General features: G+C 36.6%; 1 protein-coding gene across 18 annotated transcripts in view; it reads left to right on the top strand.

Annotated features, from left to right (window-relative positions):
* TTLL5 (tubulin tyrosine ligase like 5) overlaps positions 1–15,809 on the top strand; it is a 277,550-nt gene that overhangs the window by 100,685 nt on the left and 161,056 nt on the right. For all 18 annotated transcript variants that reach the window (XR_008992440.1, XM_036913100.2, XM_036913097.2 and 15 more), the window contains 4 exons: positions 1,817–1,855; positions 9,161–9,318; positions 10,299–10,605; positions 15,050–15,170. Coding sequence is in view for 17 of the 18 variants with exons in the window: in XM_036913100.2 (XP_036768995.2) it covers positions 1,817–1,855; positions 9,161–9,318; positions 10,299–10,605; positions 15,050–15,170 (625 nt within the window). In the remaining variant the exon portion in view is untranslated. The remainder of the gene's footprint in view (positions 1–1,816; positions 1,856–9,160; positions 9,319–10,298; positions 10,606–15,049; positions 15,171–15,809) is intronic.

The following is a 15,809-nucleotide window of genomic DNA, read 5'->3' as shown; positions in this document are numbered from 1 at the left end:
CATCCCTCTTTATCCTTACATACTGTCCCTTGGAATGGCCTTCAGTCCATCCCTAAATTCTTGTTCTAGCTATGTCCTTCATCCTCTTACCCCGACTAGGGGGAGGTTCTCCCAGCCTTCTTATCTCCCTCAGTCTGATGTAGATGCCTATTTTGTATTATAATTGCTATTGTTTACTAGACTATGTTACAAGTTGGCTTTTAGGAGTAGGTACTTTATGTTCATCTTTGTCATTATCAAGAACCTAGGACATGGTAGACACACAAAAACATGCACTGAAAAAATGCAATTGTGTTTGTTGGAAGTCCTAACATCTTCCGTCTGAATTGACGTTTTCTCTCTTGCAAAGATCATTGTAGTAGTGTCAGAATTACTGTCAAGCTAATCTCCAGTCATTTCTTTTAGGTTAATTTTGCCAGTCTTTCCTCTCCACTCATTTCCCCATCTACCCACTCTGCCCTGGGAAATAGTATCTTACCCACTAACTGATAGTATGACTGTAGTTTTAACCCTGGTGCATACTAGTGGCACCCGGGGATCTTATAAACCACATTTAAGCCATGGCCCCATCCCCAGACTAAAGTATTGGTACATCCTAAAAGCTGCCTAAGTGATTGTAATGTGAGGCCATGCTCAGAAATCACTGTAGCGAACCATTATCTGTTGAGAAACTTAAAATCATCTTGAGACTTTCTGATGATAACAGTATTAGGATACTAGCATGAATAGAAGACACGGGAAGGGAAAGACAATACATGTTAGTGAAGACAGACTTTTCACTTGATTTTCTATAGTTAGAAAATATTGATATTGAATGCATCTATCTCTTTCTTAAAAAGCTATACCAAACGTTACATGATGTGTGATTCTATTTCTATAACCTTTTTGAAATGATAAAATTTTAAAATGGAGACTAAGTTAAAGGGACCTGGGGGTAGGTAAGAGGTGTGTGGTTATAAAAGGCAAGACAGGGATCCTTTTGGTGATGGAGTTGCTTAGTATCTTGTCTGTAGTGGTGGGTAAATGAACCTACACTGTGATAAAATTGTTCCAAACTAAATATACACATTACAAATGAGTACAAGTAAAACTGGGGAACTGAAAACAAACAAAAAGGAGTTTTTCTTTACAAAAAACACAAGTCAGTTTAAATAAGAATGGCTTTCACTCCCTATGATTAGAGCCTGACTCCAGGTTAGAGGCAAAGTGGAAAGCATCTCTTTCTTTCAAGGGATTTTTTTTAATTGTGGAAAATCCATTTCTAATTCCTTTTGAACTGCATGAGAATTGAAATCGGTTTCTTCTCCTAATCAATTTATAAGTGAAAGTATAACGAGCATTGGAGCCTGAGGCCTACGCCTTGGGTTCACGTTTAAACCCGTTAACTTCTGATTTGCGGCATGTCACCAAATGATCTTATCCTCCTTTTTATAAATGGATCTAGTAAGAACCTACTTCATGTGGTAGTTGTGAAGAATAAGTGTGGTATGATTTGCAACTAGATACACAAATGTAGATAATTGTTACGATTGTAACTAGATACACAAATGTTAGGTAATTGTTATGATTTTTCTCTAGAATTCATTTGTTCTTTACCTTTTGTTTTTTATTGATTTTCCCTCAAGCTAGGTTCCCTACTCTTTTCTGATGATGTTCTCAATTCATCTCTTTGCTTCTCCTCTTTTTGCTTTTCTTCCCTTCTGGCATAATTCCAGGTTGAGTCTCTGTAGTATGAATCTCAGGAGAGCAGGTGTGTGAACTCAAGAGAGAGTATCTGAACAGGCCTCTAACCGTGTTGTCTTTTCTGCTTCCGTAGGGGAAATCCAAGAAGAAGCTTGTTGACAGGAAGAAAACGGTAACTGATCTTTGAAAATTGAGAAATTCTTTCCATATATATATTATAGCGTGTGACCATAGGGCTAAGCATGATACTTTATATAAGCACTTTCAGTTTGGCTTAGCTTGAATAGTAATATAAAAATGTTTTCTATTGAAACACTACTCTGTGGCAACATTTTACAAGCTAAGTTTGGGGTTTACTTTTTTGTAACTACAAGTGTTATCATTTGAACTGATAATAGTATTCTTGTTTGACTGTGTTAGAGAGACCAAAGTATTAATGAGATTTTCAAGACTACTGTGATGTTGGTTCAAATAAGAGGTTATGTTTTGGCCTTGATATACCCACAGCACACAGCTCTGCACCTTACAGGACTGAGCAGAACTGCTTCCAGTTTGCCACAAAATTAAAAGCATGCAAAATACCTATGGCTCTTCAGTTTCACAGAGGAGAGAAAGGTCTAAGATCAAGGACTTAGATGACCTTGCCCCACTGAAGGGTGCAGCCACAACTCTGAAAGCTAAGCATACATCTGGGTTTGCGACATTACATACATCCCCATTGTGCTGCACTTCTTTAAAAAAACAAAATGACGTTAATAAGAAATAAACCTCCTATATCTAGCTTTTTGTTTTACATTTAAGAATTAAGTAGGATAAACCTAGTCCAGATCTGGTTTGGACCAAACCTTTTGAAGCATATATCTGATTTTTCTTGATTTTGTTTTTGTTATTTTATTTGATTTTTCTTTTAAAAAGAAAACTTATGATTGTCATATAATTAATGGAAAACTGGGAGAAATCAAGTTTGTAACCTGTTTCCAAATGGAAGTCATAGCTGGTTTATAAGTTTCCTCCAGTTTTTAGATAAGGAATATGCTTCCTAGAGTATATTGCTACCAATTTGGCAATTAGAAAAAAACAAGTACCAAAATAAAAAATCTTAAACATCAAGAATATTTAAAGGTCAATGAGCTCTGTCTTTTCTTCATTTTTGGCACTCATATTGCCATCAGTAGGAGTTTCCTGGTGTTATAGAGGTGTAAGCAAATGTAAGCTGGTGTAAGACAGCCTGTATGCTGGAGCATGAAACATGTCTTAATACATCTAAAAGGATCAAAATCCTAAAGAGTATGTTCTTTAATCACAGTGGAATCAGAAAGCAATAATAATACTCTCTAAATACTTGGAAATTAACACATTTCTAAATAATCCATGGGTCAAGGAAGAAATCATGAGGGAGATGAGTAAATATTTTAAACTGATTGATAATTAAAAGATAACATTAAAATATGTGGGATACAGCAGAAGTAGTGTTTGGGGGAAAATTATAGCTTTAGAAGCTTATATTTAGGAAACAAAGGACCAAGTCACTGATCAATGTTCTATTTTATGAAACTAGAAAAAGAAGAGTAACCTAAAGTAAATAGAAGAAAAGAAATAATAAAGGGTCAAAATCAATTTAATAAAAGATAAAAATAAAGAAATTAATAAAATCCAAAATTGTTCATTATTAAGATAGTGGAATTGATAGACTTATGCAGACTTATCTAGAAAATAAGAATACCAAGTACCAATATTAGATAGGAAAGGGGTATCACTATAGATCCTACAGACATAAAAGAACATATTAAGGGAGTATTTTAACAGCCTTTTTCCACTACTTTGACAACCTAGATGAAGTGACTGAGTTCTTTGGGAGGGAACACTTAGCAAGACTGACTCAAATTGAAATAGAAATTTTGAACAGCTTTGTATCTATTCAGAATATTGAATTTGTAGTAAAAAACCTTCCTACAAAGAAAACTCCACTTCCAGTAGTTTTACTGATGAATTCTATCAAGCATTTGAGGAAGAATAACACCAATCTTCCACAGACTCTTTCAAAAAATACAGGAAGGTACACTTCCTAATTCATTTTATGGTGCCAGCATTAATAAAGACATTTTTTTTTAAAAGATGAAAATTACATGCTAATATCTTCATGAACATAGACACAAAATCTCTTCAAAGAACATTAGCAAATTGAATCTACCAGTATATAAAAAGGATAATATATATGACTAGGTGAGATTTTTCCCAACAATGCAAGGTTGGTTTAACATTTGAAAATTGGTCAATGTAATTCACTATATTAAATGAGGAAATTCAGACGATCATTTTGTTAGATCCAAAGTGGGGGGAAAAGCATCTGATAAAATTCAACACGTTTATAAGAAAAATTGTTAGCAAATCAGAAATAGAAGGGAACTTCTTTAATCTGATAAAGACCTTCTTTGTAAAACCTATCATAACATTATACTTAATGGGGAAATATTGAAGGCTTTCTCCCTGTGATTAGTAATAGGGCAAGACATCTGCTCTCACCACTTGTATTCAGTTTGTACCAGAGGTCCTAAGCAGTACAATAAAGCAAGGGGAAGAAAAAGAAAAAATACAGATTGGAAAGGAAATTAAATGTCTTTATTCTTGGATGGCATGACCAAGTTAGTAGAGAATCCTATGGTATGTACAGAATAACTCCAAGAACATAGAAGGGTACTTAGCAAGGTCTTGGAATACAAGGTCAATATCCTAAAAGTCTATTGTATTTTAATATAGTAGCAGTAAATAATTTGAAAATGTAATTTAAAATTCATTTACTGTATGTTTTCTATAGGGATACATTTTACAAAATATGTTCAATATACAGTAAAAGCTATTAAATATTACTGAGAGATTAAAAAAGATCTAAATAAGTGGAGAGAGATGCAGTATTCATGGATTAGGAGACTTAATTCATTCTCCCCAAATTGATCTAAGGATTCAGTGCAATCCCAATTATTTTCATAGATTTTTAAAATAAAAATTGACTAATTAAAACAGATTTTTGTGGAAATACAAAGAATTAGAATATCCAGAGTAATCTTGAAAAAGACATAGAATACCTGACTTAAAGAAATACTATAATGTTACAGTAATCAAGACTATGGCAAATTGATCAATGGAACAGAATGAAGAGCCCAGAAATAGATCCATATTATACAGCCATTTGAGTTTAAACCAAAGGCCCAAAGTAATCTAATGGAGAAGAGAAATTGTTTTTAACAAATGGGGCTGGAACTAGATACCATACTTTTAAAAATGAACCTGATTCCCTATCTCCCACAAAAATTAGAGATGATTCATAGACATAAAAATAAAAGTTATTACTATAAAACTTTTTGTGTTTTTGGGCTTGGCAAAAGTTGTTAGACATGACACAGAAAGCAAAAAGGAAAAAAATTATAAGTTTGATTTCCTCAAAATTAAAAACTTTTGGTTATCATAAGATACTATTAAGAAAATGACTAGGCAAGCCATAGACTGAGTCAAGATATTCATCAAATGTATCTGTTAAAGGACTGGCATCTAGGAAATGAAAGAACTCCCACAACTGAATAATTAAAAGACAATCAACCCAGTTACAATTGGGTAAAATATTTGAATAAACACTTCAAAAAGAAGATATGCGAATAGCTATACACTCATGACATTGTGCTTAACAACCTTATTTATCAGAGAATTGCAAATTAAAATCATGAGACACCATTAAACATCCATCAGAATGGCTACAATTCTATCAAATAATCACATTGTACACTTTAAACATCTTACAAATTTAATTGTTAGTTATACCCAATAAGCCTGGGAAAAAACAAAAACAAAAATGACTGACAACATCAAAAACAAAAATGACTGACAGAATACTGTATTCTTACAATAAAGTAGGCCAAGAGAAAAGAAAATGGAGCTGATAGAACTCTGATAAATTGTCATTGGCATCATAAACTGGTGCAAGCACCTTACAAAGAGTCTGGCAGTTTGTTAGAAAGCCGAGAAAATTCAACTGCAAGATTTTTACACAGAAGAAATGAAAATATAACCACAAAACAACTTGTACAAAAATGTTTGTAGCTTCTCCACTTATAATAGTCGAGACTGGAAACAACTTAGGGGACCAACAACTAGGCAATAGGCATAAGGATGTTCACTGTAGGTGAACTGTGGATTATTTGTAGAGTGGAAGAATCCTCAGCAATAAACAGGAATAAATAGTAAAACACACAACATGGATGAATCTTAAAAACATGCTGAATAAAAGGAGACTTACACAAAAGAATTCATACTGTTTAATTCCATTTTTATGAAGGTCTAGAACAAGAAAACCTGAATATGATGAAAAAAATCAGAACAATGGTTTCCTTTAAGAGTATGAGTGAGGGATTGACTAAGAAGGGACACCAGAACTTTCTGCAGGGATAGTCATGTTAGAGTTTGGATTATACAGCTCTAGGCACTTACCAAGACTTACCAAATGGATATTTAATATTCAGGTGTTTCATTGTACGTAGTTTTTACCTCACCAAAACAAAAAAGAAAACCAAAAACACCTCCCAAAAGCCCTAAATTTTGGATACTAATGTTAAAGCATTGAGGAACAGAGTACATTGTATACAACTTTGAAATGCTATAAAAATGTAAAAGTTAGATGAATCGATGGATGAGTGGAAGAACAGATGTTTGGATATAAATGTGCTGAAACAAATATTGCTGACCCTTGAACAATGTCAGGGTTAAGAGTGCCAATCCCCCATGGTCAAAAATTTGCATATAACTTTTGAGTCCCCCAAAACTGAAAGCCTTACCAATAACATAAAATAGCTGATTAACACATCTTTTGTATGTTATATGTATTATATACTATAATCTTACAGTAAGCTAGAGAAGAGAAAATGTTTTTTCAAATTGTTGCAAATATTCAAAAAAGTTTTCAATATATTTATTGAAAAATATAGTGTGTAAGTGGACCTGTGCAGTTCAAACCTATCTTGTTCAAGTATAAACTGTATAGGAGCATATTCATTGTAGAAACTAGGCAATAGGCATAAGGATGTTCACTGTACAATTCTTTAAAATTTTGTTTAAATATTTTCATAATAAAAAGTTGGAAAAATAAAATGAAAAAGATATAGCTAAAAGGTGTTACAACTTATTTATAGGGAATTCAGTTGTTTATTATTTAAAAAATATTTATGGTATATCAACTGTGTGCGGGGCAGTCTCATAAGCATCACTGATCAGCAAGACAAGCTTGGTCGTTGCCCTCATAAAACTAATACTGTTTATCAGATTCACATGTTCCCCAGCATTCACTACCTCCATCCCTTGTACTAGTTAGGATTTATCTGTTTATTCAGGGTTTCTTAGAAGCTCATAGTTGTTATTTTAAATATCAGATCTGTTTTATTTTCTTCATTAATTGCTAAACATCTGTTTTCACAACTGTATGTGGTAGGGGGCAGGGGCTAGTGATGTTCAATTGGGAGTATGATAAACTGGGTTTGAACTATTTTTGAAGTTCATTAATTTGCTTCCCATTTCTGCCTCCAGCCAGTGTCAGTATCTTCACTGTTCTTGGCTCAGTTTCCTGCTAAAGAGAAGGCCTCTTAAAGACTTACTACCCAGTCTGTCACCCAGAAATCAGTCTTTCCATTCTACTCACAGTAGAATGAAAATTGCCTTAGGAATGAGGATGATTCCTTGACCTCAAAGGGAATACGCTTTGAGTTCTAGAGAGTCTAAGAGAGAGAGAGTTTGGGGCCAACCAGTTAGATCCTGAGTTCGGGATATACAGAGCTGGCTGCCTGCTTTCAGACACTAACATGGATGCTTCTTCCAACTCAGTGATCAAAAACCTCTCTGGTGACCTGGCTGTCTCTGCCTGCCCTGCACTTTGCCTGGTCTTTGTCTGGATTACACTGATACCGTCACTTCCATAATTTGTGATTTATCTTACTTTAAAACCTAATGAAGCTGCTGTTAGACCCTTTCCCCATCCCATTTCCCACTCATGACCTGATTGGCCTTGTCCTACCTCTGCTGCCTTCTGCTGTCTGTGCCTCTGACTCTAAGTCTTGTCTTGTACTCAGCACCTGGAGAGTGCCTGCCACCTCTCCCGACCTCCTCCTGTAACAAGTAGGTGCTAAGTTAGGAGTTAATCATGTTGAAGGCCTGAGTGAATCCCAAGGTCTTGTTTAACTTTTTACTAAGACACTTCCTTTGTGAGTCTCAGCTCTGTGCTGTCATACTCACAGATTATCAGCCATTCTTCCCCTCAGTTCACCCCTGCTAAATCTGTTTTAATATTGTATACATTCAAAAGAGTAGTTGTGTAATTTTAAGTTATAATGAATAACGATGAAACAAACACCCCTAGCAACAAATCAGAATGTTACCAGTATCTCCCAGTCATTATTAAGATATAGGATATTGGATAACATTTATTATCTCTGCAATAAATAACAAGTATGACTGAATACTTAAAAAAAAATACTTAAACATTATCCTCAGACACATTTTTGTTTAGAACATTTAACAAATTCAGACAGGCCATTAGTGATTAGTGAAGTTTTTTATTATTGAAGTATAGTTGACATAAATATTAAGTTAGTTTCAGATGTACAACATAGTGATTCAACATTTATATAATTACAAAATGATTACCAGTTACCCTTTGTCATCATACAAAGTTATTACTATCTTACTGACTGTACTTCCTGTGCTATACTTTACATCCCCATGGCTTATTTATTTTATAACTGAAAGTTTATTCTATAACAGTTGTAATGTAGATTCCAGTATCCCCATTTATCTGTCAAACCTTTTAGAATTCACTAGAGTTACCATGCCCTGGCCTGTCATCATTACAGAATTCTGTCAAGTTCAGCCTTGGAATAAAGGAGAGAACTTTTTTTTTTTTTGAGAGGGCATCTCTCATATTTATTGATCAAATGGTTGTTAACAACAATAAAATTCTGTATAGGGGACTCAATGCGCAATCATTCATCAACCCCAAGCCTAATTCTCAACAGTCTCCAATCTTCTGAAGCATAACAAACAAGGTCTTAACATGGTGAACTAGTTCTTACATAGTGAATAAGTTCTTACATGGTGAACAGTGCAAGGGCAGTTATATCACAGAAACTTTCGGTTTTGATCACGCATCATGAACTATAAACAGTCAAGTCAGATATGATTATTCATTTGATTTTTATACTTGATTTATATGTGAATCCGATATTTCTCCCTTATTTTTTATTTTTATTTTTTAATAAAATGCTAAAGTGGTAGGTAGATGCAAGATAAAGGTAGAAAACATAATTTAGTGCTGTAAGAGGGCAAATGCAGATGATCAGGTCTGTGCCTATAGACTAAGTATTAATCCGAGCTAGACAAGGGCAACAAAACAAAAGGAGAGAACTTTTTGAAGGCTGTAGCTACCATATTGTTCTTTCCACAGAGTGACTGCGGATGGAGCCCCAGAACTGAAGGTAGAGAGTCTGAATTCAAAGGCCAAGATGCATGCTGCTCTTTATGAAAGGAAGCTCCTGTCTTTGGAAGTGCGAAAACGTAGACAACGGAATGGCAAATTGAGGTCAATGAGGCCAAAATACCCAGGTACCTGCTGGTGAGCTTTCACCAAACTCCATTATTTGAGCCCTGCCAGACTGAGTTAATCAGATTCTTAATTAATACTTACTGTATCAGAACCTTTCTGATGACATATATTTAATTTTTTTAATAGTCTTTTTCTTTGAAACTTAATTTCAGAAAGAAGGATTTTAAGTTTTAAAACCTCCCATTTTATAATATTTTCATTGAAGAATATCTGAAGCACACACATTTTGGCTTTTGCTCTTATTCTTGCATCGTGTAACTACCTGATACTTCAGATATAAAGACATATAGATATAAAGAAATTCTTCAGATATTTTAGCTTAACAGTAATGGAATCCTGGGCATTGCTGTTCAGGTTTTTCATGCTTAGGTGTTAAATCTAGCTCATCTGTTCACATTGCTGAATAGTGTCAGTATTTTAAGCACGAACAGCCAGAGGAATTTCTTTCTCTGTCTGATTCTGCCATGTTGTAGGTCTATTTGTCACTGACTGATTTCCTTTTTTGTCCCCCTCCTCTCTTCTGTTGAGCACCTGTATCAGGCACATTAGTCACTGAGGTTTCATTGGTGAATAAACAAAATATAGTCCTTGTTCTCATAGATCTTATCAAGGCAGTGAAAGAGAAGGATAATGAGTAAACAGAGGACAGATATTCTCCTGCTCTTGGTAGCTCCATGGAAGCTGCCTTTCTAAAAACGTCTAAGTCACTGTAGGGATTATTCTGCTAAGACCGTTTTTCCATTAAGTTGTGAGAGAGCCATTGGTGGTATGATGAGAAACACCAACTCTTGTGAAGATCATTAATAGGCTTTTTGCATGTATAAGATTGGAGAGTGACAAGTGTATGCAGTTAATTTTGTTGCCTTATTTGTGCTCTGATTTAGAAATGGGTTTTTACTAAAAAGATAAAAGGAAGGTATTGGGAGAGAGGAAAATGTAATTCCTTTTTTCAGCAATATTAATGATTCTTCACATATAGTGATTACCCAACCAGCTGAAATGAATGTTAAAACTGAGACAGAGAGTGAAGAGGAGGAAGAAGTTGCATTAGACAATGAAGACGAAGAACAGGAAGCTTCCCAGGAGGAGTCTGCAGGGTCCCTTGGAGAAAATCAAGCCAAGTACACACCCTCATTGACAGTTATGGTAGAAAATTCACCCAAAGAAAATGCCCCGAAGGTTCCTGAATGGAATAATAAAGGTGACCAGGGCTGCAAAATTGAGACTCAGGAGCCAGAGCCTAAATTTAACCTGATGCAGATTCTGCAAGATAATGGCAATCTTAGGTATGTACCATTTGCAATTATACTAGTAAAACTGATAACAGGTAACTTGTGCTGTGTACTAGGTAATATGCTGGTGGCTTTATAGCCATTTTTTTTTCTTATTCACAGCAATTCTGTTGAGTAGTGACTATGATTGATACTTTTATTAAGGACACTGAGTCTTGGAGAAGTTACTTGTCCAATGTATAGATGCAAACTGAGGTCTTCTTGGCCCAACAAATGTTTGTTGAGTTTAGTGTCAGTCACTAAGATCACAACGAGACTGAGACAAGGAGCTTGAGCAGCTTATGGCTTAGTGTGGGGTCATTAAAGAGCAGTGTCTCTGATCCCAGTATGCTCCTAGCACGCAGAAAAAGGAGTGATTTGCCTTGCTTAAGAAGGCTAGAGAGGCATTAAGGGGGAGGCAGTATTTGACCAGGGTTTGACTGACAGAAGGATTGCAGGAGGTTGGGGAGGTGGCAATTAAGTGTGGGAGTGCTAGCAGTGTTGTGATGGCACCAGTGATTGGTTCAGTCCATCAGCCAGTATTAACTGACCACCTGGAATTGTGCTAGGATATATAGTGTTACAGTGGAGATGAAGACAGACTTGTGGAGCCTGCAGTCTAGTGGAGAAGACAGACATTAAACAAAGAGACGAAGTAATTTCAGGCAGTTAGAATAAATCAGGGTGTAGTACTAGAATATAATTGGACAGAGGGCTACTTTAGACTGTATTGTTTGGGCATGAAGCGGTAACCTTTGAGGTAAGTCCTGAATGATGAGAGGGAGGCAGTTCATGGGAGTATCAGAGGGCAGAATATTCCCGACAGAAAAGCAAGTATAAAGTCCCTGAAATTGCAATGAGCTTGGCAAGTCTGAGAACTACAGATTATTGTGGTGGAGTTACATGGGGAGAAGGGTGTGGTAACAAATGAAACTAAAAAATTGGATGTCATTTGATCATAAAGGGCTTTAAGAGAAGCCTGGATTTTATTTTCTGGATAGGTCATTTTTAAGCAGATGAATGATATGGTCAGATCTTGATTTAGAAATTAAATTCTGGTTGCAGTGTGGCACAGTGCTTGATAAGGGGAGAACTAGATGCAGAGAGGTAAATTAGGGGCTGTTCCAATAGCCCAGAGCCAGGAAGATGAAGGCCTTGACCAGAGCAGTGGCTAAAGGAATGGAGAGAATACGATAGGCTTAAGGAACTATGCAAGCTAAAATTGACAGGGCTTGGTCTCTATAGATGTAGGAGCTTCAAAGAGAATGGATTTTTCCAAATTTAGCAACTTGGTGATGCCATCAGTCGATATAAGGAGCATAGGAGTTGATTTCATGATAGAAACAATGCATTTTAATTGGAGCACAGTGAGGTGGACATGCCCTGGGGTGAAAATGTCCCATAGGTAGGGATAACAGGTCAGAGTTGAACAGGACTGAATAGTTGGTAGGTAAAAAGTACAGAGTGCATGAGCTTGTCTCATTCAGTTTAGTTCAGCAAGCATAGGCAAGCAGAAAAGGAAGAGAATTGAGCCTTGGGGAAAAACCAATTTTAATGGTAAAGAAGTAATAGCAGTTCAAGAGTTAGACATAAACCTGGGAGGGAGGGGTACAGTAGAAGCTGCAGAATGAGTTTCAAGCTATAGAACACCTCTGACAGCCGACATTAGGGTGAGGAGTGAAAAGAGACTCCTGCATTTGTGACCGAGGGCAGACTTGGTGGACAGAAGAGAACTTGTGAGTTGAGGAAATAAGACAGCAAGTGTGGACTAGCTTTTTCAGAGGATTTAGGAATGAAAGGAAGGTGAGAACACATCAGTGAGTGAGCAAGCCAAGAGTTAAGGCTTTTTGTTGTTAAGATAGGGATTCTGTATCTTATTTATAGATGGGGGGAAGACTATGATGGGAAGAGGATTAGAGATGCAGAAATGGATATAGTGACAGAGAGGGGTCCTAAAGGAAGGAGGGAAAAAGCCAGTGGCGGGGTATCTCTTCTCATAAGTCAGAAAGAAAGCACCATGGGTGCAGTAGTTAGAAATTGAAGGGGAAGGGAGTTTAGGTATTTTGCATGATGGCCTTTATTTTCTAACTTAAGAGGTGAGTTCTTACATTGCAAGGGTGGTGGTTGACCTTGGGGTGTGAGACAGTGGGGGATAGAGTTAAAGTTTGGAACGGTGTCGTGGAGAATAAGAGTAGTTACATTAGTGAAGAGCGCACTAAACTCTGTCAGAAGACCTGGCCTGGCTTTTAGTGCTTACCAACTGGCTGTGTGATCGTGGGCCAGCCAGAGAACTTTTCTGTGCCTCAGCTTCCTTTGCTATTTGACCAAGGCATGGGGTTAGACAACTGTTTTCTGAACTGTGCTTTCTGTACTTTTGAAGGGCAAAAAAGACTCCACTGGATTGAAATAGAACATTTGAAAACCACTGGAATATATTCTAAGGTTCTTTCCAGCAATAACATTCTACTTAGCTGTTACAGAAATAAATTATTTCTTCATAAATCTTATAGATCTCACTTTCAATAAGTAAACTGTTGTAATTGCAAGGTGGGTAATGTAAATCAGTGGTTTTCAGACTGTTCACTGGAGATGCCCATCATTTTGTGGGGCATCTCTGTGGCTCCTGGGGGCTTGGGAGAGGTCCATGGCAAGGATTAGAGACTCCAGGGCCCAGCCGCCTAGTTTGTCTGTTTTGTATACTGAGGATCCACATAAGCTTTTGTTTTTTTAAAATAGGTTTCTTCAGTGTAAATCATTCTAGGTTTCATTCTTTCCTCTTTTTTTGATTTGTTGCAAATGACTGTCTGGCCAGTGTGTCTAAAAACCTTAGGGACAGTCTCAGAATTAAAAACTCATGGATCTCTTTAATGAAATTTATAGAAATGGGAAACTCAGTATTTGTTTATTTGACTTGCAACAATTATTTACAATAAAATAATGATTGAAATCTCAATTCCAAGCAGTAATTACCTTTCCCAAAAGACCTTCATGTTTTAGTATTAGAGGAACAACCAAAAAATTGGGTATTGTGCTGCATTTGGAGATGTCCGACCTGCCCCTTAGAGTTCATGATATTGTAGTTTAATTTGTTGTCCAAAATTGAACATCTTTTTCTTTGTTTTGACTTGAAAATAATTTGTCATGGAGGGCAATGCTTATGGGAATGGTTGAGGGGAAAGTGGTATATGGTCTCCAGGTTGAACAAGAATATAATTGTTGGCCTTGTTGAGAAACATTTGAAAATACAAATTTATTTTTGCAAAATCATGTTGTGCTCCCATAAACTGTCCCTGTTCGTAACAAAGATGTAGCCTTACCTATATTTCCTGCTCTGAAGATCTTATGTATTAAATTCCCAAAAGCAAATCTACTCTCCAACCTGACTCCCCTCTCCTCCAGTCCTTCCAACACACACATAGATGGTAGACCTAGACCCTCTTAGGATCTCCAGTTTACTCTGGACAAGGCCTTCATACTAAGCTTGGGGGAACAGTGATTAGAAAGCATTCGGTGATTGCATGTGTGAGGATTGTAAACAGAGTTTGTGTTGGGCCCTAATCTTCGCTGATGTAATTTTGGCTAGAGTGTCAGAAGGCCGATCAGCTGAAGTAACCAAAATCTCTCCTGAAGGAAAACAGATCTGCTGCAATTAGCAGCTGAAATGAAAATCATCAGTGTCTCTCTAGTACTTCTGTCTTCCAAACCATAGCTTGATCAGATTTCCTTGTTTCCATCCTAGACCACCGAGCCGAAATCAGCTGGGTTCTTCCATGATGTTGCCAAGGTGCTTTTTACTGTATGTAAGGATTTCTTTTTCTCACTGAACAGCTGGGCTCATCCTACCCCGTCAGTTCATCTGTGCCAGACTCTGTTGGACCTCACTCATTTGTTCTGGACTCCAGCCACTCCTGTCCTGCAGTTGGGAAAAGCATGACCTTAAAATTTGGTCTCAAAAGTTCCTTTGTAAGATTTATCTATTTCCTGCTCTGGAGGCTTTTGCACACCAGAAATATTAGTTGCCATGGCAAAAGCCATGCATCTCCACTAACAGATGAGTATGTTCTCAAGGGTCTCCAAGGGAGAAAAACTCTACAATCATACAGAGGTTCTTGTGAGGTGCAATACTTCTTCTGTCCATTCCTGCAAGAAAGCTACTAAAAAATTCAAAGAGATAAGGTATAAGAATAGGAAAGCTGATTTTCTATTTTTGCTTGAGTTCCCCAACATGGTAATAATGAGAAAATAAATAGGATTCTCCACCTCGGATTCTTTTAATAGAAAAAACAAATCCCATGTACTATGGACAAGGTATCTTTGTTCAGTGACTATATGATGGGCTATATTTTTCTCAGCCATCTTAATAAAAGGATTCTCAAAGGCCACTTTGAGAGAGACAAGTACGCGTTTGGTAGGCTTACCATTCTGCCTCATAACGGTATGTTGTTTTGGGTTTCTATAGCAAAGTGCAGGCCCGAATAGCATTCTCTGCCTATCTCCAGCATGTTCAAATTCGCCTGATGAAAGACAGTGGAGGTCAAACGTTCACTGCCAGTCGGGCTGCCAAAGAGGATGAACAGATGGTGAGGCTCTTCTTGTTGGAACCTTCCCACTTTCCCTTTTTCCTTTCTTTTTTTTTTTTTTCTTTTTTCTTTTTCTATGAGGGTAAAGAGCAACATATTCTTTTGGTGAAAGAATTATTCCACAGTCTACTTTATATATTTCTTTTACTTTAATGTGAATTGGATCTTTGATCCAAAGACGTGGTCATCACACTGCAATGTTGAAAGCATCCATTTCTTTCATTCTGAAAATGGAAATTGATTACTCATTACAAGTCAGGCCCTATGCAAAGTCCTCAAAAAGAATAACGATTCATAAAGACCTTTCTCAAGCACCTTCATTTTTTTATTAACTCCTTGAGGTAGGCATTATCATCCCCATTTTGCAGCTGAGCAAACAAAGCCCTAGAGAAGGGAGGTAACTCACTTGTTGTTCCACAGCTTATATGTAGTAAAACTGGAACTTGACCCCAGATGTTATAATTGTGTATCATTTGTTCTTCCATTGTTTCCATGCATCATAAGGCATTTACTTTCTGTCCTGTGGGCAATCAAGTTAGTCCTTTGAAAGTCAACACTTTATCATAGACCCTCGGAGAATGTATCACCCTCCATTTTAACATTTATTCTTTACTAGCTATAACTTTATAAAATTCTTAG

Source organism: Manis pentadactyla, chromosome 11 (assembly GCF_030020395.1).
Source record: "Manis pentadactyla isolate mManPen7 chromosome 11, mManPen7.hap1, whole genome shotgun sequence".
Taxonomy (NCBI): domain Eukaryota; kingdom Metazoa; phylum Chordata; class Mammalia; order Pholidota; family Manidae; genus Manis; species Manis pentadactyla.
The sequence above is the reverse complement of the archived record's forward strand: the minus strand, read 5'-3'. Positions and strand labels throughout refer to the sequence as shown.